Source organism: Pteropus alecto, unplaced genomic scaffold (assembly GCF_000325575.1).
Source record: "Pteropus alecto unplaced genomic scaffold, ASM32557v1 scaffold101, whole genome shotgun sequence".
Taxonomy (NCBI): Eukaryota; Metazoa; Chordata; class Mammalia; order Chiroptera; family Pteropodidae; genus Pteropus; species Pteropus alecto.
This window is the reverse complement of record NW_006432945.1, coordinates 4,042,821-4,069,427: the sequence shown is the minus strand read 5'-3', so window position 1 is coordinate 4,069,427 and position 26,607 is coordinate 4,042,821. Positions and strand designations below refer to the sequence as shown.

The window sequence follows — 26,607 nt, the reverse complement described above, 5'->3', positions numbered from 1 at the left end:
GAGAGCAATCATCTAGCCAAACAACAGAGAGAAGCCATGAGAGGGAGGGATGAGAAAGGGTTACTGCCTAAGGCACTTAGGAAGCTACTGGTAACTTTCAACAGGCATTATGCAGTGAACTGGTGGGGACAAAAGCCAGACTCCTCTGAGCTAATGATGGGGGATAAGAAAATGGAGGTAACATATATAAATCTTTTAACAGAGAACTATGTCAGAAGAAGGAAAAACACTAAAAATAAGAGCTGGCAGCATCGTCAGGTTCGAACTAGTTTCAGATAGGGGAGAAGAGACCCTTCCTCTCCAATAACTTCCCTTTGAGCTACAGTCACCATCAATCTTGAACCTCCATGGCATGAAAACATATTTAAAAAATTTGAACCTTTACAGTTACATTAACATATCATGGGAGCAAAGGGAAGAACCAGGGGCCTCTCTCTGCAAAAAGGACTCGATGAGCATTGTGTCTGTGAAGACATTTAGGGCTCCTTTGCTTTTAGATCAAGTTGTTGACTCTTTTAAGCCATTCACCAGAATGCCAATCCAATTTAAATACAATATGAGATACATCCATATGAAACAGAAAACGTTTCACTAAAAATGTATGGAAGCAGTACAAAGGAAAGAACTTTTTCCTACCAGCAGCCTCTTAACAGACTGAACAGAATATACATGCATAAATCAGAAGTGACACCTCTTTGCCGGTCTCACTTAGCCATGAAGCATGAAGTGGATCAGATAAAAAGGCCAAATTAAGATCGATAAACATGGCTGGGAAGTGCTGCTTTGTTTAGATTTACTTTCTTCTCCTACCAAGTTTGTTTGCAGCTAGACAACGTTCACATTGAGGCAATAAACACAAGAACATATGTGATTTTTTTAAAATGTGCCCTTTGACTGTCAATTTCCCCCAAACAGGTGTTGGCTAAATGATTATAAATTGGCCTCTGGATACACCTCTTCAACTGAGCCGTACAGGGCTGGTGATAATATAATTAGACCTAAAAACATCAGGCCGGTGAATGCTTTCCATCTGTTTGGCAATAATGTTTAGTTAACAATAGTCTTTAAAAGAAGCACCTTCAACTTCAGTTCTTAAAGTTATTTATAGAGCCATTCTTAACACACCAGCACTCCTGCTAACAAGAGCTTAAGCCACTTGGAAATTATTAGCCATAAGGCTGTGTACAAAGAGAAACGACTGCATTTAACATCTGTATCTTTCCAAATTTACATGCTTCAACCTCACTTAAAGTCATTTCTTAATGAACAGTGATGTGGCGCTGCATTAATATTATAGTTGCATGCACAAAGATCATAAGGAGCCAAACATTTTTTTAATGCCAACAGTAGGCCAATCTGTAATGAAGCTGTCAGCATAAAGGACAAAATAATAGCTTCTTTAACCCTCAAACCGAATTTGTTCATTTGTGGTCTAGAACACATCAATTTAAAAACTGCTCATGGGTTTGCTCACCTTTATAAAGACAAAAATCTAATTTGGTACTAATTTGATACAATTGTCTTTCCAATAAAAGGCTGCTAAAACCATCTTTTATTTCATAATATAACAAGTACTATAACTAAAACTGTCAAGAAATAATTATCTTGCATAGCATACCTTATTGAGAGATGACAATTAATTTCTTCCTTTCATTTTCACACTTACTTATCAGCACTATATTAGCATATGGTCTAACGGAAGAGATTAGTCCATCTCGGCCTATAGTAATATATACAGTGACTACTCTTCACTGGGAAAAAAGCAGACAATTTATCCCCTAAGGATTAGCCTCATCTGTTCTTCTATTTCACCAGCACAATGAGACCTGCCTACTCCTCACAGCAGTAGTAGGAAAAGCTCCAATCAACTATAGGTCTGGGTCATTACCTAGAAGAGGGAAGGCCTAATATTTAACTAAATACCAGCTTCAGAAAGACAGGAGGGTGGGGAGTTAATCAAAAGCACCAAATGATAATCATTTTTTAAAACATATGAAGAATAAATCTGGAGAAAAGATAGAGATGCTACTATAAAGACACTATGAGGAAGTATGGAGAGTCCCCTTCAGTGAAAATTAAGTTCCACCCATTCTTGAATCTTTTTAGGTATCTAATTCAAATGCTAACATTCAAAATCTGTAAGTCTCTAAAAATAACATTAGCTCCAATTCCTTCAAAAAGAAATATTACCTGGGTAATTTTAGGGAACATCTATCTCCATTTTGCAGCCTGTTACTTCACAGGACTCAAGAAAAATTAATAAAAGTTAGAAAAATATTTAAGAAAAGTCTACAGAGTCATCTTGAACAAACATGGTCTTTCCCTTAATGGTGTCACAGTACTATTCATGTTTGCTAAATACAATCTGAATGGACTTCAGGTGTGCAAGTTATATTACTGGGAGTTCACACATAAATAAACACACTACAAAAGAATGGCATCAGCATAATAAGGAAGCCAGAGAAAATATATAATCCCATTTCTGCAAGTCAGACAGTTTTTCTCAACATAGTTTCAGATGAATAAGATTATACTTACTATACTTTTAAAATAGTCCAACCTTGACCATTATTCAGTGAGTCATTAACTAAATTCATCTTGGCAGCAGTACAGGAGCTGGTAATATTATTTGTCTGTAGAAATAGTTTTGAACAACAAATCCAGAGCACTAGACCTTTGCTTTCCCCCGATACCATATGAAAGTCAAATGTTATTTATAGTTACCACTAAAACCCCATCACTTCGTATGCTTATAATATTCAAAACGTATTTCTACTGTTAATTGTTAATTCCATACCTTATTCTCACAAGATATCTCATAAAAATTCAACTACCAGAAAACGCGGAATAGGTGACCTTTAATACCAACAATTCTCCCCACTGGGGTCTAATTGTCTCTTTCTTTGGCATCTGAAGGTGAGCACTGTTCCCTGTACCATTGCCTAGCAACTCCAAAAGCAAAAGATGTTGAGCCTACAGCTTTAGCCCATCAGAAGTTGCAGTGTCGGGAGCATCAGCATGAACAGACTAGACTGTGTAGAGGCACTTCTCTCATGTTATGCCATGAACCAATCTGTTCTTGGTGGTCGTATGCTCACAAAAATTGTTTCCCTGATGAGAACTGAAGTATAAAGAATAAAATTCAACATGGATACTTATAACCCCTAGTCAAAAGGATATTTTCATTTATTACTCCCAAGGATCTATTTTCAGTAGGGAAAAGTATAAAAGGTACTGCTAGGATTTAAGGGAGACATTAAAAAAATCCTCTGGAGTCTTACCAGTTTTATTCGTGCTAGAATTTTCAACATGGCACACTATTATGAAGTGGACAAACCCAAAATGGGTAATGCTTTGTGGATCGATGGCAGTCAAAAAATCATAAACCAATTCGGAACAGATGAAATATATCTCTTTGAGGCAGGCTGAGTTCTTCAAGCTTCTGTATAACCTAGAAATATCTTCAAAAGTAGGAAATAGACCAAATCTACAGTACTGTAAGAAGGTAGTACTCAAGATCCACATTTCTTTCTGGTTATTAAAATCCAAAACACCATTATTCCAAGTAAACTCTAAATGTTTATCCAAACACCTTTAACTCCTAAAAAACATCCCCTATTTGAGTTTACCTAATTATCTTATCTGTCTTAACTACAGGCAAATTGGAGCAAGAACAGAAAGAAAAGAACCACATTGGGAAGAGCAAGCAAAACAAAACTAGGCTGGTAAATAACTAATTTCTCTATAAGAAAACAACTAACTTTAGATTTCTTTAAATGCCTAGTTATCTGCAAAGGTTTTAGTATGCTAATTTTTTAATTAAAAGATATTTCAGCAGTGAAAGCTCTTTCATATGCACTACTGATTCTTCATCAAACGTTAACTTTCCAACTTAACACCAGTATAGCCGGTGGCAGCCTGAAGGTTTACCATCTGCTGCTACCCAAAGTCACTGTGGCCACCTTCAGAACATATGCATCAAAGCCCCAAGATAAGAGACTGAAGAAATACTGCCTAAGTTAGCATAAGGGAGATGACGAACCCAGAGGCAGGCAATAGGCAAGCTACCAGAAAATACAGAACATCATGAACCATCACTCACCCCTTAGAATATGAACCCAAGGTCACAGGGGACTCTAACAGCTGAACAAAAAGAGAAATACTACTTCTATGAAATTTACTTAAGTAATTAAGTAAACGTGATCATTTTTCTTTAAAAAGGGGGAATCTAGTCACATTTAAAATCACCTATGGTTTTACTCAAAATAAGCTTACAATGTATAAAATGAAATATAAAATATCAGATGTTTAAACCTATGAAAACTAATAATAAAGGTATTTATTATTATTTTTATGTAGTTATAAAATAAGGCACTTTGTTTTGAAAGGTTTGTTTTCGGGATACCATCACACCCACGATCCAAATATTATCCAAGGAAAATGTACTTTGAGACAAGGGTTTATAAAATCCACAAAATACCAATTAAAAACTTTAATTTCTGGCTACTCAAAAATGCCATTTACTTATGGTAATGATCACATTTACCATAATATCTCATATAGAAATAAAATACTGTGGTGTCTTTTAAAATATTAAAACCAGAGAATCTCAATTATAATCCTGAATAAATGATATATATTCATCTAAAAGAAATTCACTAATATGAAATTTTTTTGTGCTTCATATTTGCTTTCTGCTTTTTTCAGTATTTTAAATGAAAATAAAAGAAAATCAATATAGAAAATATTTTTTAGAAAATAATCCAAAAAGCATCTTTTTTCTTCTTAGTTTGAAATGGCAACAGATGCATTTAGTTTGCATTAATTATAACATAATTATAATTATATGATCCAGATTTTTTTAAGTTCTTCAAAAGTTCCACAGGGAATTCGTTATAAATTAATTTAAAATTAGCGCATTATTAAACATTCATGTACTATAAGAAAGTCATAATGAAGCCCATTTGTCCTGTCCTCTAGGTAAACTGAATACAACCATAACCTGTTGAATGCAAGCAGGTACGGTTTCTATAACCTAATACAATGCTGTACTGTATGTGTATGTCCCACGTGAACTCAATTTCCGCCTTTATAAACTTAGTAACTTCAATAATAATCATGATGATTTTTTAAGGATCATAGTTTGTCCTTGTGATAGCTAAAAAAAGAGTAAATGCTTACTGGAATAACTTGATTTTCTAAGATATGTTATGAATATATTATGAATCATATAATTAGAACAAGAAAATAAGCATATTTTGGTGGTACTAAAACAGATTTGCAAATATACATAATCTGCTCAAAATTCAAACCTGCACTGTTTAACTCCACCAAGGGGCATTGAAATATGGTTGGCAAAGTTTGTTTTCTTTGACAGACTAATATCAGGATGAGAAAAGATAAAAAGGATTTTTATTACTCCCATTTAAAAGCCACTTGACCAAACCTCTGGGTTAGTCACCTTTAAGCAAATAGCTAAATCTAGTTCTGCCCTACAGCAAAGCAAAGTATACATTATTTTCCAGAAAAATGGTCCAAGAAGTAATTATTTCAACCACATACATTAATTTGAAATTTCTTATATTCCTGTTAGCCAATGTCAATAAAGGTGAGCTACTTCTAAACGAAGTCTCATACTAGGATGTGAAGTTAATGATTTAGTGAACAATAAAGTTATCACAGAAATGTCAGATACATATGTGAAAAAAGAGTTTCACTTTGTATAATATTCAAATCCTAGGCCTGTATAGCTACTACTTCAGAAAACCTGCTTCTAAAGGACATGGTGTATCTTTGTAAGAAAACTGAATATAAATATAGCAGAAGGCAGAATATAAAAGACAGAAAAATTGGGTTTAAAACAGAAATGCTGAAGAGCTAGGGAAAACATCCACTTAGGAGGCTCTTCTCAGCTCCAAAGGCTTTTTAAAAGCTAGATCTCTACACCTTTGTCATTCTCGTTTTGATTGTCTGTTTTCTGTTTTTGTGAAGCAACTTGCCCAAGGCCACAAAGAGATTATGCTAAAGAGAGGTTAAAACTCTGAAGTTCTGGGTTTAAAGGACCAAGTTCAGCTCATGCCATTCAATTTCATAATGAAACCATTTATACTATTTCTCTGGTTTGAATTCTGAAGTTCACTAAGGATAATGACTTGACACTGTTAAATTTAGATGAAAATTAATTCAATTAAAAGTATAGTCTGTTGTATTTAGCTTTAGACCCCATCTTATTTGCATTAGCTAAAAAAATCTAACTAACACTCTAGTGCTAATATAAACTATGCCTATTCACACCCTGGTTTAATATTTTCATTCTGTTGCTAGGTGTGCTCTATAAATATGCTCCAATCAATTTATAGGCCCTGAAAACGGACATAAGTCCCTAAAAAGCAGCAAATGTGTCCACAGTTTTTATACAGTACTCAGAACTAGTACAGTGTATACTCAGTTAATAAATGCTGCTTTATAATGATAATGGACACAGAGGCTACATCTCCAAGTCAATCAATACATATCCAACTAAGGATGAAAGTCTAGGTACCTCACATGACCTTTGCTAGCGGTGGTGAGGCAGGGCCAACATTTGCTGTGCTGTTTGACTAGAGTAGAGTGGTTATTATCTAAAAGTTTTCTGTCTTGCTAAGCTGCCTCTTTTTCAGTCCTTTGGCTAAAAAGAGCAGGCTTTGGTTTGGTTCGTTTTTTGTTTGTGCCTATTGGCTTTTCCAAGCTGCCCATTTCTCCAACATCCAATCTGGAATATGTGAGGCAAAAAAAATGTAAGGATTCATCACCATGAAATCCACTGGGTCTCCTGGTCACCAGCCAGTTTTCCTCCTACTCTCTACTTTTTAGAGTCTTCTTATGTTTGTTTTCTACATAATACCCAGAGTTTTTAGTTGTACTTAACAGAAAGAGTAGGGAAATTTAGGAGCTTCAACTCCATTTTTCCAAAAACAAAAGTCGACACCTATAACTTGATAACATTAAAGATACTAGGTAATATTTTTGCCACTCTGTTTAGATAAAGGACAAATTCTTATTAATACGGTTCAACTCAATGTCCCCTAGATGAGCAGATACCCAAATATTTACGCTTCGTGTTCCCAATGAGAACAATTTTTCCATGTCATCACAGAGAAAATACTTCGGAACCTTAAAAAAAAATAAGTACCAATCGCTCAGCATCTACTCAATTTGAAAAATCTCCACAAATTTTCTTAATCGTATTTTAGCTAAAAATAGAAACTGCTGCATTTTTCCAATGACAAGTCAGCGTGAGAATTCTTCCTGGCGAGCATCAGATAAAGTTGGGAAGCTATCTTGATTATAAAATGCCAAGGTACTTGACATAATAAATAGTGATAGATTTACAAAATATGTGGCATTTCTTTTAACAATGACTTATAAAGCATCCTATTGAAGTTGTTTTTTAAGAAGTGGCAATGAATTTTGGCAATCCAGCCATAAACCTTTCCCAGTTAACCCTGTGAATTCTACACACATGCCCACATGCTAGATGACTCTCTGGCTACACACAAATCAGAAGAGTTAATTAAACATGAGGGGATCACATCAATTACTCTGGTGTTCAAGTCAGTGTTCCTCTTAGCCTTTTTTTTTTTTTTTTTAACTCTTGTTTAAACTCACAGGAAGTTGCAAAAATAGCACAGTCCCATGTACGTTTTACCTGGCTTCTGCTAACAGTGATATCTTATTTAGCTATAGTACAATATGAAAACCAGGAAATTGGCATTAGTACACTACTGTTTACTAGCCTATGGACTCTTTTATCCTTTTTATAAATAAGTTATACAATAGTGAACTTTCTCAGAAAGTCTCCCAACACTTGAACATCTTTTCACCAATCAAACTACCAATTTATACTTCTAACTCAACTGCAAATTATCTATATGTAAATGATCCTTATAAACACAAACATGTACACACCCTATATATTCATAACTGATGCACGCAAACACAAAAGTTTGTACCCACACATGAATAAACTTATATGAAAACAATAGCAATCTATCTTTCTCATCAAAGCATGGTTTTTCCTTAATTTCTACTTTCCTCTGCTATTACATTAAGATTATGTGTAAAAGAAGCTGAAGACTAAAAGAAACCTTTTAGAGTTATAAAACATAAAAATCCATTCAATGCTTGAGTTCTTTCTACAACATCCCCACCGATGATCCTTCAACCTTTATGTGACTATCTCTAAAGACATGAAACAAATAAGCCATGAAAGAATCCAGTCTGCCTTTGGTCAACCCTAATTCTCGAAAGGTCTCTCTAATCATTAGCTAAAATTTTAACAACTTATACTCATTTATTTCTAGTTGTACCTTATAAGGATATTAACAAGCAAGTCTTATCCCTTACTACCTTTCTCACAGGAAAATCAGACATCCTGGTTTGCCCAATATGTTGTTCTGGCATAATTAATATCCCCTTTCACACGCAAGATTTGAACAAAACATTACATAGTCCCTCTACACTGGAGAGCCCACAAAAAATATGAAGACCACACTTATGTTTTTGCCAGGTTAACCACTGCTCATTTTTCAGCTGTTCTTTATATAATAAGATTTGGAGGGCCTTTGTTAGCCTTATCATTCTTGCTTCTGAATACGTACTTTATTTATAATCCAAAAGCCCAAACGCTTAAATTCCTTATTGCATATACATGTTATGAAGGATTTTCTAATCTCAATTAAAGAACAGAAAGTCACTTCTTTACCTTTGAATACTAGACCAAGATACAGCTACAGGTTACTGTTCCTCTAGGTAAAGACACCTGAATGTCTTGAACAGTAGTACTAGGTAGCAGTCTCACATTATTCCAGTAGGTGTCACTCTACATATAATACATTTAAAGTTATTTGTTTCAATTCATTTGTTAAATATTTATTGAGCACCCATTATGTGCCAGGCATGATTCTAGGTGCTGAGAATACAGAGGTGAACAAGATAGACACAATCTAGTTCTCAGGAGCTTACAGAATAGATAGTAATGAACAAATCTGCTTTATGCACTTTCTATAAAAAATTTTATAAAATCCTATTCCTCAGGAAATTTAATTTTCCTAAGTTAATAGCCAATACTACACAAAATAACTCATAAAAAAAATACTAAAATGAAACAGCATCAGAGAAACTGTTCCGCATAAGCTAGATAAATGTATCCTGTGTATTTTCCGTTTGAATTAATTCAACACTTCTCTTCTGAACTTCAAGTTTCTAAAACCCAAATTTTAGGTATTCCTCAGTACAATGAATAGAAATTTATGTTAAAAGGTAGTTCAACTTTTCAAAAATAAACCTATTCATGTTCTTACAAGGTGCAGACTGTGTTACAAATTTTAAAAGCTTATTTGCAAAGCTTATTTGATTTCCATATATATTTCCTTCTCTCTACTTACAAAAGTTACATGTCACCTTCTAAACTCCAAACACACTTCCCAGGTAAACAGAATAAAAACAGTAAAAAATTATGCCTCAGCAAAGAAATTCCTCCACCGTCAAAAGTCCTAAGTTAAATAAACCAAGACTTCAAGTGACTTATAATTAGAGCATAGCATTGAGGACACACTTCATCAAAACAAACAAATCTAAGAGAGGGAGCAGGTACTGTACATCAGAAAAGGTTATTTGCCTGCAGAGAAATCCAAGAACCTAGGAACTACTCGATTTCTATTTTGCTTTTCTGTATTCTCAAATAGAACATTCTCCAAACTGGAAAAGCTAGGGAAAACATGGTTACGGCATTATTTCAGGCTAAAAATTTTTACTTTAAGTTCAAAATTCAGTCATATGAATTTAAGAAAACTGACGCTTGTAAGAATTTAATAAGACACTGACAGCTTCATGTAATATCCAACCTAATGTTCCCTTTGGAATACCTCAAACTTTTAATTACTGTCTAAATTACTTGAGATGTATGGCATATTATTCAATTTTAGCATGGAATCACATGCATACTTCAGAACACAAGAAGTACCCAGTGACATTAAGTTATAAATGACCATTAAAGTGCTTCATAAAAGATGGTTAATGTAAAAAAGATCTAAATTAATTTATACCTTAATATTAAATAAGGCATTTTCTTTGAAAGGAAAAATAGTGGTTGATCAAATGTATTTAAAACATAGTTTATTGTGTATGGTTTTTAAATTACACTGTATACTCTCTGAGAAGCCCAGTACCGTTAATGTTTGGCATATCTGAGATGTCATCAAATTGGGGAGAATTTAGTGGCAGCTATCTCTGTTATCTCAGTATTTTCATTCCAAATATAAAAGTGTGTGTGTACATATATGGAGAGAGAGAGAGAGAGAGAGAGAGAGAGAGAGAGAGAGAGAGAGAGAGAGTGTGTGTGTGTGTGTGTGTGTGTGTGTCTATGCTGGTGGTAACTATTTATATCATTTGTGTGTGTGTGTGTGTGTGTGTGTGTGTGTGTGTGTGTGTGTGTGTGTGTGTGTTTAGTGTATTGGAAAGAGCACAGCTTGTGAAGTCACAAAGATCTAAGTTTGAATTCCAGCACTACCCTAAATTAGCTATGTAATTTGGGGGCAAGTTACTTACTTATTCTGAACATCACTTTCCCACCAAGATGCAAGTAACAGTTGTGAGAAGCATTAAATAAGTTGTTTTATATAAAATGTCTAATATATAGTCTGACATATAGTAAGTGCTCAATAAATAATAGTTAATAGGAGAATGCCATTTCATTTTTCTTTTTGATCACTAGATTGACTGTTAACAGTTAATGCTGAACAACTACTGACTCACAAGTTTTTTGTAACTAACACAGTGTATCTTTTTACTCTGCTATAACAGGTTTAAAAAACCAAACTCCTTACTCGACTGAATGCCAACAAATATGCACCTTCTCCTTTAGTTCCAATATATTTTGCATGACCTTACATGAATTGCTTAGATAAAAGCTTTTTCTCTTCTGCTTTTGTTATTTTAAAGTGCAGATGCATTTGAGTCATTTTCTCCTTTTGTTTCATATCCTTAAGATCCAAAGCTTCAAAGACATAATGTCAGCATGCAGTCGATTTATGACTGAACTCTTGAAGAGACACTGAAGAATTACCTTGTCAATCACCCCAAGGACTCTGAAGGCCTTCAGCTCCTCGGCAGGGCTCCTTAGGTTCCGAGGGGGCCTTGAACTTAGTGATCCTGGAGGCTAATGGAAGATATCAAAGATTATACATCAATCAGGGAAGTACTTGAAGAAGACTGCCTGCTGAAGCAAATGCCAGGCCAAAGGAAACTAAATTTATCATAAATCAGAGAATGGAAAGATGAAAGGAGAAGTTTCTGTTTGTCTGTAATGTAAAATAAAAAAAAAATAATAAAATCAAAAATAAAGAAAATCAAAAAGAAAAAGCAAGAAAAAAGTTGCAACTAAATAAATCAAAACATTGAAAACAAAATTTTAAAAAGAAAAATTAATGAGCTGATAGTTTTTAAGGCAATAATTCAGTTCAGAACTGTACAACTATAATGAAACTTTGTAACGAATGGAAAACCGAGACAACAGTCACAGCCTTATATTTACCCCCAGATGGCTCAAGAGTAATTTAGAACAGAAAACTAAAAATCAATGCAATAACAGATAAACTTGGGGAGGAAGAGAACACAAGTCACTCTCTTTCATCACGAAACTATAGTCCATTAATGTTACTTTATAAACTATGTATTTTAAGAGGGATTGGAAGATTCAAGTTCAACCAGAATTGCCAAGAATGGTAAAAAATTAAGAAACTCCACCATATAACCAATAATTATTAGAACTAAACTTGTTTAAGCTAGTCAGGAGATGATAAAAGAAAATGTTTTGACATATTTGAACATCTGTGATGTGAAACACTTAGTCTGTTAGCTACAAAAAGTCCAAAAAGATGAGTGAACACAAGAAGGAATATTTCAGTACCACACACAATAAAAGAATAATCCTAACTTCCTATCCATTGGTCTTAGTTTTTTCCTATTGGTAAAGTAAGACATTAGACTAGAAAAACTCCAAAGACAGCTCCATTTGGCATCTACGACCAGAAAGCAGTGCTATGTAATCCATATAAAAAATGGTGATGCTGCAAAGGATGGCAGGAAACACAAAGCCTTATTATATCCTCAAAGCAGATATCTTTTTATTGTCAAAAATCTATTAGACTACCTAGGAAATATGTTCCCCCAGGAACGGAAGATAAATATTCTGGTTAATCAAATGCCGTGATTAAGAGTTATTGAGACATCATTTTTGGTACATCAAGTCCTTATGTCTGGCTGACCAACGTCACCAGACAGAAGCTCCCTGAGATCACGAATATGCCTTATCTTCTAGTCAGTCCCCAGCGTGCTAGCTGAAAGGAGAGAAGAAGAGCACAATAAAGAAGAAAGAGCGAGGGAAACAAGAAAGGGAGGTGGCAGGGATAAATTAGGTGTCATTTACAAATGGGAAAACTATCACTTGTGAAATTTTCTAAAAGCCGCAATTCTAATTGCTTTGAAAATGTTTTGTTTTTAGGTTTAGCAAGCAATTACTAACTTCAATGTGCCTGAAGAGGTGATGTTTGATTTAAAAAAGGCTTTTTCTTTTTGAAAAATAGTTGAGAACACTGGTGATACTGGCAATTGGACTGAACAATCTCTTAAAATTATTTACTTATACTTCTAGAATATGTTCCAAAAAATATTTATTTAATATATTATTCCATGAGGAGCCGAGCCAGGTCACAAAGAACAGATATGTCTCTGCCTCCCTAAAAGCTTAAAATCCAAGGGGAATTTTTTAGGATACAGAAACATTTAGCAGGGTATTTTAATAGACATCTAACAGAAACAGTCTTAATTTATATTGCTGTACCTTCATCCCTCACCCCACCCTAAGAATAGTACCTACAAGAAGTTATCATAATCCGTATTTTACAGATATATAAAGGGAAGTTTAGAAGGGCAGGTGTTTGCGGTCAGAAAGAGCAGTGGAAGATCACAGACGAGATCCCAACTCTACTGTCTTCCCACCATACAAGAGTCTGATAATTAAAAATTCATCTCTTCCTACTTTATTATCAAGAAAGAATAAAAACTGCTTGTGATTCAGGTAAAAGGAATGTTGAGAAAAAGTTATGGGGGAAAAGAACACTTGAAATGATCATTTATCCATTACATCGTCTTTGAAAATACAGCCAAATGCATCCAACATCCCTGTCTCCTTATTCGCTGATGTCATTGGATCTATCAGTTTCCAAAGAAAGTTATTGGTTCACTTTAGCAATCTCAACGGCAAAGATAGCAAACAACAAAATCTCGACTGCATCTTTCAATAAGTAAATATTGTGTGTCCACTATGTGCATGGTAACTGAAAAGGATATAAATTATCAAAAAAGCAGTTGCTAGCTTCAAGAAGTTTAGAATTTATTTGAGGAAATAAGTCAAATACATGAAAAAGTTAAATAACAATAAAACGTCTTTTAAAAATATAAGACAGACAGACAAGTCACTAGTTAGTGTATGATAAACTGTGGTCTCGGAAAGTGGAATTAAAGGTGATTTTTAAATGCTACGTGGAAATAAGGTTAGGAAAAAGTTTGAAAGGAAATTTGCCTGGTTGGGGAAAAAAATGGCCAAATTGCAGAATGGAGGAAAATAAAATTACGCACTTAGGGTCAGTTTTCACAGGCCCTAAATGCCAGGAAGAAAATCTGGACTATATTCTCCAGAATCTAGAAAACAAGTTTTGTACAAGAAACAACCCAATGAAAACAGTGATTTAATAAGGTTACTTTTGCAAAGATGGGAATGGTGAAATTGTAATGGGGAAAGACCAAAGGTAAAGTGATCATTAAAGTTCTCTTTCTACTTTAACCATCTATAAAAGTTTAAGATCAAAGAAATGAACAAAGAAAGATCATGAAATAAAATCATCAATAAAAAAATCCTGTATTTTTTATATGCAGCATTTAAATTGGGTAGAATCCCTATAGATCTATTCCTTTTTTCAGATGGCAAAAGGAAACATAAATCTACAGAATTTTAAGAACAGAAAGAGACAGAGATCAAGTCTAACATTTTCTTTTTTTTTTAGATGAGAAAACTGAGAAGTAGTAAGGTTAAGCAATTTGTCTAAAGATGACAAAACTAGGAAATAGATAAAAAGGGATTAAATCTCACTTATAAAATACGACATTGTTTGAGGAAACTTCAGCCAATGCTATGGGGGTGGGGGAGGAATACAGTGTATTTCTAGGCAACATGGCTTATTTCCTTAATGAAAAATGTTAAAATTTTCACTTAGATGTACTAGTCACTATAGCAGAAGATACCTAGAGAAGTAAGGAGTAGTTGCACTCATTTATACGATAACTGAACACAAGGGGTGAGGAGGAAGGAGAGGAAAGAATATATGATGATCCAACTATCTTCAAAACCAAAGCTAGCAAGTATGTGTCACTCAACTGCTCAAGCCCACAGCAGAGATCTCTGTTAATTGCACTTTCTCACAGTACAGTGCTCCTTGGCAGCCACTACCAGAGGATTAGTTAGCACACTCATAAAACCTACTTACTATTTCTGTTCTACATTCTGTAAATTACTATGTGAAGCTTATCTTTGTTTTCGTTTTAGGGTTTTCTTAAAGTTGCAGTTTATCCAGCCCACTATCTTTTTCACTTGATATGATTCCCTGTTCTCAATGAGATCTACCTCTATTTTCACCAATCTGTTAGTGAGGTATTTCTCAAACTTTTCACATGTGTATATATCACCTGAGGACCTTGTTAAAATGGAGATTCTGATTCATTCGGTCTGGGTGGGGCGTGGGAGGGCTAAGCATTTCCAACAAGCTCCCTTTGTGATGTGATACTGCTGGTCTAGCAACCACATCTGGAGTAGGATCAGCTACTCCTTAAATAACCTGAGAGTAAGTTATCATTACTTGGGGATATGGGGGAAAATAAGTAATCAAGGGCAAAGAAAAGCACTGCAAAGAACTTATCCAGAACCCACACTCTGAACCCTGATAGCTAACTACACTAGTTTCTGAACTTGGCTTCGTCTATAGATTTTGGGCTCTGCCAAGACTTTCATTGAGATCATATGACCCCTCAATACCCAGTCTCCTAAGCTTCTGTTAGATCACATTTCAAGCATGACTTTTAATTGGAGTCCTTTCACTGATCTGAAATACCCCCAATTGCCATCTCTGCTTAGGCATGGTCATGTCTAAGGGTGACACGATAATCATTTTAAAATATTTTCTGAAGAATTAAGAAATGCCAACAATATCAGCAAACAAAAGGCACAGAAAAATATTTTCAATATTATTATAGTAGTTGTACACAAAATCTATAAAGTATTAAGGAAAGGCATACATTCTACATCTTAATTTTTATTTATACCTTGTAATTACATGACAAAAGAATGTATTTACACTTTAGAAACTACACAATCTTTTATGTCCTAAATTTAGACTATTTTTCTAAATTTCATTGATATTGAGTTTAAAATCCCTAGAGCTAAAAATAGCAAAAAAAGCTATTCCAAGTCTTTTCCAGAGAAATCTCCTTTTAATGTTAATTCTTAAATGATTTAAAGTCATCTACAATTTTATTAAAAAAAGAAAAAGTCTGTCTCCTTCAGTTAAGATTTCACCCTTCAAACAAAATTCATTTCCTTTTTTCCTAAAATCTGCTCTTTTCTTGGAGCCTTTTACTAATGAAGTAATGAAGAAAAAAAAACAGTAGGAGAGTATTTTTGGTACTTTCCATCCTTTTTTAAAAAGGATATTACCATCAATGACTGGGAAATTCAGAACTATATTTACCACCTAAAAGTTCATAAATAAATTCAATAAAGCAAAAGCTTAAACCATCACAGAAAACTCAGGTGAAGTGTCATGACCTAGAGTACACCAAAGGGGAAACCAGTAATCAACAAAGAATTGTAAAACCAGAAGGGATTCCTTTATTTTCTTAATCAACAAGGCTAGAAAGAACTATTTGCACAGGGATTCAAAAGAGAAATAATATCTGCTTTGCACAGAATTTAAGAGCTAAAAAGGCCTTCGAAATCAGTTATACTAGTCTTCCCACTGTGTTCATTGAAACTGAGGCCCGGAGAAGGTTAAAGTAGATAATGTATTCACCAAGCTAATCAAGAACCTCTAGAAGACATTTAAGTTAAATTATGGATAAGAAAATAATCAAGCATTTTCCTGACCTAAATAAGGACCAGATTTAATAGAATAAAATACAAAGTGAAAATAAAAAGCAATTGCTCATCATAAAAGAAAAAAAAAAAACATTTTGCTCTAGCAAGAAAAATTCTCCTCCAGCCTCCTTGCCTAAGAACTGAAAAAATCCTACTATATCAAAACCGATTCATGAGGTACCCCTTTTTACCCTTTCTGACCCAAGTTCCCATTATTCTATACAGCCCTTACTATTCTTTTATTTTCTCAATTATGTACGTAAATTCAGATAGCTATGACATAAGAACAACAAGCCATACCCCTCTTAATTTCAAATGCATAAAAGAAACTGCAAAACTGTTATTCTCTGGAGCATTTGAGATCTTGTTCCTCAACATATGTCATTAGTTTGGTTCAAATAAACTCTTATAAAAATTCTCTTAAATAAATGAATTAATAATAATAATAATGAGCCACAATATTTCTAATGTTTTAAGCACTCACCTGCTTTCTACACTAAGGGTAGTCCCAAATAACCTAAATATCCTTGTTTAAATTATACCTTTAGGACATAAAAGTAGTTTCTAAAGAGTAAACACATTCTTTTGTCATGTAATTACAAGGTATAAATAAAAATTAATATTTAGACTGTATGCCTTTTAGTACTTTGGTGATCTACAGAAGCCATTTGTATAACTTATGTTTAAATGATTAGTTTTAGCATGGATCAATAAAACTACAAGATTTGTTTAAGAATCATAATTTAAGTTTAAAAATTCAAATAAAGTTTAGCATAAATTACTGTCATTCTACAAAGGAAGATGTTAGGGGCAAAGTAAGGGACCAGAGTAAGGGCCAAGAAAGAGAAGGAGAAAGCAAATCCCATTTCAATGCACTTTTGGTGGTTTGTTTTAATGCTTTTCCTTCTACCAATAACTTAAGAAAATTATTGATAAAATTCCAAAAACCAAAATTATCCAACATTCTAGTTAAAAATAAAGCTAAGAGACAAGACGGCAAAAATGGCTAAAGAAAATACAAAAAGAAACACAAGACATACCTGAGATACATCATCAAATTGGGGTTTTCTGTAAAAGCTAGACAGACTCTCTGCTCGCATGAGATACTCTGCTGTTCTTCTTTTCACAGCTTCTCGCCTGGTAGGGCTTGACTCTCCTAAAAGAGAAAACAAAAGTCAAGACATGTGAAAAATAAATGAGCTTTTCTTTATCCAATCTGAAGATGTTCTTTTTACCTAATTCACCACTTGTTCACATTTCTAAATGGAGATTCAAAACTGAGACATCAAAGTTATTAATATCAGCAAGGTCTAAATATTACTTGCATGAATTTTATTTATCCAAATTCTGAAACTCTCCTGTTGAAATATGTACAGAGAACTTGATATATTTTATAGGAGTCAATATATAAGAAATGTAGTATAAAAAGCTCTGCAGACAAAACACTAGCTTAGTACAGACAGTATAGTTGTCCAACTCAACAAATTGGACTAGGTGCAATAGATGTCTAATAAAATGTGTGACATAGATATGACATGCTGTAAAAGTACCACCAAACTAGAGAATAAAAGTATTTAGGGTAACTGAATTCACTCTAAACGACTGTTGTAAGCATCACGGTTTTTTCATTAACAAATTGTTACCCACCTTACAAGTGAAAACAAGAATGTGATTGAAATCCCTGTAACGTATAATTATGTGAAAGTGACAATTCACTTATCCTGTCTGGCTGTTTCTCTAAACAAAAGGTATTTGGGAGGCCTCCAGAGAACTCCAAACCTCAAAAAAGAGGGGGTCCAGCCCACAGAGTACTGGGCTCTCTCCTCTCCAGAGCAGGATAATCCTACACTTTTATTCATTTTATATGGTACTTGGTGAACACTTTGTGGTTGAAAGTCAAAACCTTTGAGAACCACTGTACTATTTATGATCGCTAAGATTCCTTTCATAAATAATATTCCATACTATTCATGACTCATTTTTATCAAAGTATTTCACACATAGTACCGTTTTTACAACTGACCCTAAGCATCTTTCTGAATGAAGTTAATCAAAAACCAAGTATCACAGGATGGAAAGTGCCCTGGATTACATTCCAGAAACTCAGGTTATCTGAATTTTGGCTCTGTGACCAATGATGTCATCTCAACTCTATGAAGCTCTTCCTCATTCCCTAAAATGGAAATATACACCTCAAATGATTGTGGAGATTAAAGGAGACACACATGAAAGATACTATAAACAGAGACATAAAAAATTGTAAAGGTTTTCGATCTTTATTTTTCTCTCAGAACTGAACCCTACAAAAAAACCTGGCTTGCTGAATTGAAGTGAGCTGAATTACAGTAAAACAGACGTTTTCCTACCTAAGACCACTAGAGGAAAAAACTCATATTTCTTCCTGGAACAGTATCTTCTGTTTCTTCAGGGAAATGCTCCTTTCTCCTCCCCTTTTTCCTCCCCACCCATCTTTACCAACCCCACCATGGTGACATGAATGAAAGCTGTCATCATCTCAGATTTCAGTCCCCAGTCACTACTAGCTAAACGAGGGTCACCAGGTTGGCTGGGCCAATCACAGAACACAGCCCTCTCGGCCATGGTTGGAAGACAGAGGAATTGGCCCAACACAAACTAAGCCAATCAGTTTTCCTCTTTTATTGATACGAAGGAAGAGTGGGAATTGCCAGCAGCCGGTTTCTGCCAAAGGGCAAAAAGCCAACCTGAAAGAAGGAACCTGTCAGAGAGAAGCAGATGTGAGAGACAAGAAAAGGAAAGAAAAAAAACCTGGTGTGACCAGGGTCCCTATTTCAACCAAATTGACATTCCTGCCATTCTTCGCCTACGGTAAATCAAATGTGGATTTTGTCACATGCAAACCAAAGCATGCTGACCAAATACAGACCTCAAAGAAAAACTGCAATAAAGTTGTCATTACAATTTTTCTGAATAACTTTCCATTCACAGCTTTTATATTACTATTCCATCTCTTCTCTCCTTTATGAGTAATTCATATGTAATTGGTCTTAGTGAAGAAAAAAAAAATCTCTATTGCTTTTTAACTGTGGAATAACCTATATTAACACTCCAACTCCTCAAATTCAGTTAAAATATCAGTATGCTTCCTACCCATCCTTAAAATTTACTTTCCAAACCCAAGGTTTTTATTTTTCTCAGTCAAAAGTGAATACAATCTGTGGAAATCATCCAAGTATACCATATTTTGAGGATACAGTTTGCCACATAAATAAGAAACATTCCCTGTTTCTACAACTACTAGCCCTTTGGTTTTGGGTTTGCTATTTATGGACTCTAAATGCTATTCCCATTCCCATTACCTCTTCTCACTTCAGGTCATGCCTTTCAAGCCTTAATTTAAATTCCCATTTTGAAATTTTGATTCCTCTTAGGCTCAACTCTAGTAGAAACTGCAGTAATTTAATTTTGTCATTCAATGATTAAACTTTAATAAAACTTCAAATTTTGCTTTATTTGAAAAAATCAACTTGCCTCCCAAAATAATATGAAAGTCAAAAATGCCAAGATTATGGAATATCTAATTAAAGCTAGAATTAAAAATGTATTTGTGATCAAATCACTGTTTTTTTAAACTTTTGGTATTTCTGCTGCTTTCTAGGCAGTCTCCATAGGAACAGAGGAACAAGAACCGGAAGCCAGCAGTTGAAATGGAGTCCTGCTGATGATAGTGGTTCCGCTTCCATGGAAACAACAACGAAGTAATGGAAATACTGGAAGCCTTTTTAATGTAACCTTAAACATACATACTATGACTCCTTCCTTATCAGCTCCTTAAAAGTAGGTCACAACCACTGCTGATCAATAGCAGCAGTCAAGGATGAAAACCACCTCTTGCAGCTTTCTGCTGCTGGATACTTACTGAGGTTTGAGAGAACTGTACTAGAAAGAAAAGATTAATCTATAGAGTTCCAGAATAATTCCGATTGAATTACTGATAGATGTGACTTTTAAACAGATTTTAACTAAAATTTTTAATTGACTCTAACCTTAATTTCTTAATTTTCATTTTAAAACATATCACCCAGGTTAACCAGGTTATCTAGAATTCCATTTTTAATCCTACATGAGATCATGTGGCTATTATTTCTTCAGTAGTATATATCCATGTAGACGGTTAATGCTCTTAAAAATGGGTACATATTTTACATTCTATCTAAAGATAAACCAGTATTTTCAATGTTTCTCTACATTTCTGTTAATCATTCAGATAGAGCAAGAATTTCCTCTGGGCATTGGCATTCAAAAGAGAAAAACTGCTCCCATTATATAGCAACCTTTATGTCAAAAAGTTCTGGTGTACCATGAAAGGTATCTGTGTATATATACTGTGTCGACCTGTATTTCTTTACCTTATCAATTTCTGATCAGGAGAGAGGATGAATATAGGGTGATAACTGAGTGTGATCTGTGAAAAGAAGATAATATAGCTAAATAGAAATGATGAAAAGGTCCAAAATTGTCACTGAAATCTTCAGAAGCACTGGACTGCATCTCTCAGAGCACCAACTGATTTAAGTTACTAAGAGAAGTGTTACTGAAGAAATAGGCTATAAATAATAGAATCGTGAAATTCTAATTTATCCAAGAAGCCATCACCATTTGGCACTCCTTCATTATATCAATTCTATTTACAAAGATATATTGCCTTCCTTTTAAAACTAAAGAAATTAAGGCTCACAGATATTAAATGCCTTTCTCAATCACAAAGTTAATATAACAGCCTAAATCCAAACCAGGTCTTAACACTACATTTCAGGTAACTAAATTTGAATTAGGTTATTCTACCTTTACTGAGTAGAACAATAGAAACACAGAGTATAAGACAAGTACTGGCAAGTACAGGAAGAAAGATGAAGAGAAGATAAACAAGAAGTTCAGACAGGAGCCTATAAGACAATGCAGCAGAATAGAATCAGAAAGACTGAAAATGACAGACAAGCACACAGGAAAATGAGAGCTACAAAGAGGTATAAATTTCACACTATGCAAAAGAGAATGGGCTTTTCTGGGAAAAACTGATCTCTGAAACATCCCTTTTACTCAAGGATTTCCTTGGAAAATAAAGGCCTTTTCTCATTTACCCCCCAAAAAGTAAAAAAACCAAAAAACGAAAAACAAACAAAAAACAAAAACATATTTTTACGCACGGAACTATTGAAAATCATTTTCATAAACTAGAATAAAAAGTAGTTTTTCCAATTCTGTTATTCTACCCTTAGTCACCAAGAAGAATATAGCTAATACCTCATTATTGATTCAATAAAAGAAAGGCAATGCTGGAGGAATATCTGGTCACACTAGACTTCTAAAAATACATCTGTATTTTATGGGAAATTTTAAGAAAATTTTAAGAGAATTTGACTATACCTGATTTTAATCACATACACAAAATTTAATCATCACATAAGACTCTTCTTAGTCACATCTTATATTCTTATCTTTCTCAAACACTCCATCAGGCCCCAAGCCACTGTACTCTTGGTCAACCATGCTTAGTTTTCATTCAGATTTATCACATTAGAAAGAACATCCAAGTCAACCTGGGTTTGCTGGAATGTTTTTGTTTATTGGTGCTTTTTTTTTTTTTAAACAACTTTAGTCACATAAAAGAATAAGCCTGTTTGAGATGGCCTTGATGGTTATAGTTTTTTTAAGTGCTGATTTATTATATTTAATGGTATTTTGTTCTTTTCAGGTATAGCCTACCATTCATGACTTATGCTAAGTGTTCTGACAACAAAAGGCAACCTTGAGAAGAACAGTAATTTATTGTTCTACACATGTACCACAACTCTGGAGCCATCAACCTGTGTATAACACAAATCGGGTCAGTCAGTGAATCTGCTTCCCATTTGCATTTAACCAAGCCCCTATAAATATTTTTACAAAACCAAGTTATGTGGCCACTGAGTTCAGAGAGTCACCAGAGAATAGCAAAAGCAAAAGTAATAAAAAAATTCATGCCCATGCGTTGCCTCGATTATAATTGCTCTCAATGTTGTTCAGTAGTTTTTCTACCACCAATAAACTGAAATGAAAACTAACATATCATTAGATCATACAGTATTAAATGCCCAGAGACAGGCTTCTCTTAGATTCAACAATTTCTCTCTGATCTCTAACCTATTTTTCTGTTTTGCAATTTTAGAGGGGAGTACCCAAAAACTAATCATTCAATCCCTTCAAAACAATATTGCCTGGCCAGTCTCTTCATGACAATAAACTCGACAATAAATAAATAATCTCCTAAATGTCTTTTATGATGATGATAATCCCCTAAGTGTCTCTTACATTCTAATCAGTGGCTTCTAAAATATTAAGGTAAAAAATTCTAGAGATACACTGAAGGATAAAGGAATAAAGAATTAAAACCAAGGAGCCAAAAAAATTCCCTTATGATATGGAATAAAAATAACATCTCCATATATTGAAGAATTTTTTATCTGTCACACTGGTGGTAATATGGAAAATCCCCCAACCCCACAAAGGCTCATATGATATGGAATAAAAATAACATCTCCATATATTGAGGAATTTTTTATCTGTCACACTGGTAATATGGAAAATCCCCCAACCCCACAAAGGCTCATGCTCATTCTTTCACTGGCCATAGAGACATTTTAAGACAAGTAACAAATCCACAGAAGACTTTTAAAGTCCAATTGTTTTCTTGATGTCGTGATACTGATCACAAATCTTTCCTTTGAGATGATGTAAAGTGATCAACAGAATTACTGATTATAAAGCAGTTAATTCTTCTCAATCCTAGAAGTTTTATACACTTCTTTAATGTATCTCCACCTTACAAATTAAATTGACTTAAAAGGGCTTAAATATTTGGTGACGGAAGGAAATCTAATTTTGGGTGGTGAACATACAATGCAATATATATATGACATACTATTGAATTGTACACTTGAAACTTATTTGATTTTATTAATCAATGTCATCCCAATAACTTTTAATTAAAAAAAGATAAAATTAAATTGACTTAGTTAATACCAGAATTAGAAAAGACTCCATCCTATCTTTCTTCAGATTGATTTAACATGAGATACACACACACGTATACATATATACATACATGCATACACACATGTACATATACATATATACACACACACATACACACACATTTAAATAATTCAAAGAATGTGTCAAGCAATACTTTAGAGTAGATCACATCTAAAGCTCATTTCAGGATAACAAATAAAATCCTGAAAATCCTAAAAAGAAGCAATTGGCTTTCTTTTAAATAAGCCACCAACAAGTTCTTCATACCACTTATTCCTACCCTTCAGAAGAAGAGATGCCTAATAGTTATTGAACATCTATTATGTTCCAGACACATGTTCATCTCAATGTTTATAGTCATTTCAGCATCATCATAGACCACTACATAAAGAAGACCCTCAATAAAATTGTTAAATGAATGGAAAAGTAACTGACAGATTTTGCACCAATATTACAAGGTCTAATAACAATAATTTCATGCCTAGAGATGCCCTAATTACCTTGTTCTACTCTATAACTAAGTGTCTTTCTCTAACTTAAACAAGAGTTCTATGAAATGCATGTCGAAAAGTGTGTATAATTATTGTCTTTATCATTTGTGTAAGTGAAATGCATAAAAAAGGAATATAGAATAACATAGCATAGAAGTAGCATAGTGGGACTAAAAAGAGAATCTACATTCGTATTTAATTTTATGAAAAATTGTCATAATAGTATTAATAAGGGAAATACAGCAGATAGTCTAAGTAATTATAAACCATTGTGTAAAACAGAATGAAGTCTACAAACTCTTTTTATTGTTTGACAAGTACAATTTTGCAAAATGTGCTCCTTAACAGTTTGCAAAAATACAGTATGTCTGCACACTGATCTGGTTATTTTTTAAATGAAACACATTTTGAGACCACTAATGGTAACACACTAAGCTTCTGAGGAAAAGCAAGTTTACGTTTTCAATACTTTCTAAAAAAGAATAGACAAGCTGAACTTCTTTTACAAGACCTATTGTTTAATTATTAAGACATAATATAAGCTGTAAGTTACATAAAACTATGTAACTCAAGTAATTACAAAACAACAAATAACTTTCTCAGTGCCTAATAATCTGCTAGTACTGAAATAGACATAGCTTTCCATTGAGTTTTTTAGTTTTATTTGTTTTACTTTAAAATACTCAGAGATATCTGTATTTCTTCTGAGCAGAATCAAGGTTTTTTCAGTAGTCATGGGGATTAAGCAACCCTCTCATTTTAATGTTTTTAAGCTGTGTTGCTAAAGATATAAAAATATGGTGATATTGATGACAGACCATCTAATAAAAAAACTCTTCACAAATCCTCATCTATCTCTCTGCTTTTGCTATAGAGCAGCTGTGCCTCACACAAATTCACATGAATGAAAATATTTAGATGAGAAACCACCCACTTAGTTTATTTTCCATATGACTTTCCTGTAATTATTTTGTAAACTGTTCACACAACAATACATAAAAACATCTGCAAAAACAGGTAATTAATGTGTCAAGCCAAACTAATGCATTTTTTATGGTGTCCATGCTTCGTCAACTGTAATTATAACTCTTTTTTAAGCAAATGATGATGTGTTTGTTGCAATGTGCAAACGGTTATTTTAGATGCTCTGTTTACTGTTCATACAATCTGAATATAAAACTCCACAGCTACTTCACCCCACACAGCAATGCTTTACCTAGCTTTTCGCAGAAGCAGTAAAGTGGTTCTCTTCTCCAATAAACATTTCCAGTAAATATTTTTGGCATTAAAACATGAAACTCTCAACATAAAAGTTGACACCAAAATAGCCAACAATATCTATCCAGGCTTTCTTCCTTTGGTTCTAACCCTGCAGGAAATACAGCACTTTATGCCAATCGGCTCCAGTACGCTAAGCCGCCTAACTATCAGAAGAAGGTTCATTATTGTTTTAATATATAATATCCATTCCACATAAACCCACCACACACATGTATCTTGTATCTTTGACATGAGACAAACAAATGTAGAATCAAGTCCTACTCCAGTTTCACATTTAATTTACCATGCTTGAGTTCTAACTACGAAAGATCATCATTATTATTATTACATGGTAACAATGCATACCAAAAACCATCCTCAGATGGACACTTATGAAGGCCCAAGGTATGTGATCTGTAAAGTTCTGTATCCAGAGCCAACAAAGTCTAAAATCAAAGAAAAAGCACAACCCTGTAACATTTTTCTAGGGTCCCTTCTTTTTGAAAAAAGGCAATGTTTAAAATATCTATGGTAATTACCTGCAGTATAAAAAAAACTTGGTTAAAAAGAACTCCTAGTAAACATGGTTTTCTGTTTATTTTCACCACCAAATTTTTTAGGCATAGTGTAAAACTAGCCCTTCCAGGCCTAAGTTTATGTAACTCTTTATTCCGATACTGATATTTCTAAAATGAGCTACTCCATTCTTCCCCTAAATATTAACTACTATCATATCCTACAGGTGTCTAATCAGCTACTGGAATATGCTATAGGTGTCTGTCTCTCCCCACCTTGTCCCAAAAAAGAACATAAAAAAAAGTATTAGAGTAAATCAAATGATAGTTTCCCAGCTGCCAAACTTGAGTTTTAGATCAAATGCTTATTTTGGAGAATCTGAGGTTGGGTTTAATCAAAACAGAACAAAGCCCTAGTTCCAAACATGCTGGAATAGAAAATACAAGACCAAGAAAAGAAAAGAAAACAAGGCAGAAACTTATTTATTAAAGCTAGAAATCAAACTCAGATCAGCTATGCAAGATGCCTCAAGACTGACTTCCACTGCTTATATAGCTACAACTATAAATGTAATAATGCATATAATTAATGCGCCTTCAAATGGCTGAATTCTACACAATATCAAACTTTCAGGACAGATAAATTGATGCCCATGTGGAGTAGTGAAATACTAGACAGGAGGCATTTTAAGCCTACTTGATGTTTTCATAAACTACCTGCATATTGGTTGTTTAATACACATGCTTTAGAATTCAACTTATTTATCACCTCCTCAAGAAGCCTTCCCTATAAATCTTCTCCTCCCCGCAGTCAAGTGTCTGTTTACATCTATCTTTAAAATCATTCTCATTCAAAAGTGTTTATAGAGAATTTCCTATGTGACAGGCACTATGCTGGAAGATACAATAATGAAAAATGCCCTGCCTTCAAGGATATTACAAGTAAATAGATATTCATTCAATAAATAATTGCACAAGTAATTATTTCATTACAAATATAAGTACTTGAAGCAAAACAATGTGCAATGAGAACAAAGTTCAGGAAATCTATTCTGAACAGAGG

The 26,607-nt window shown here is 33.9% G+C and overlaps 1 protein-coding gene across 12 annotated transcripts in view; it reads right to left on the bottom strand.

The window, feature by feature from the left end:
- RPS6KC1 (ribosomal protein S6 kinase C1) overlaps positions 1 to 26,607 on the bottom strand; it is a 222,337-nt gene that overhangs the window by 136,235 nt on the left and 59,495 nt on the right. For all 12 annotated transcript variants that reach the window (XM_025043947.1, XM_025043948.1, XM_025043946.1 and 9 more), the window contains 2 exons: positions 17,266 to 17,381; positions 11,105 to 11,197 (listed from right to left, as the gene is read on the bottom strand). In XM_025043947.1, coding sequence (XP_024899715.1) covers positions 11,105 to 11,197; positions 17,266 to 17,381 — 209 coding nt within the window. The remainder of the gene's footprint in view (positions 1 to 11,104; positions 11,198 to 17,265; positions 17,382 to 26,607) is intronic.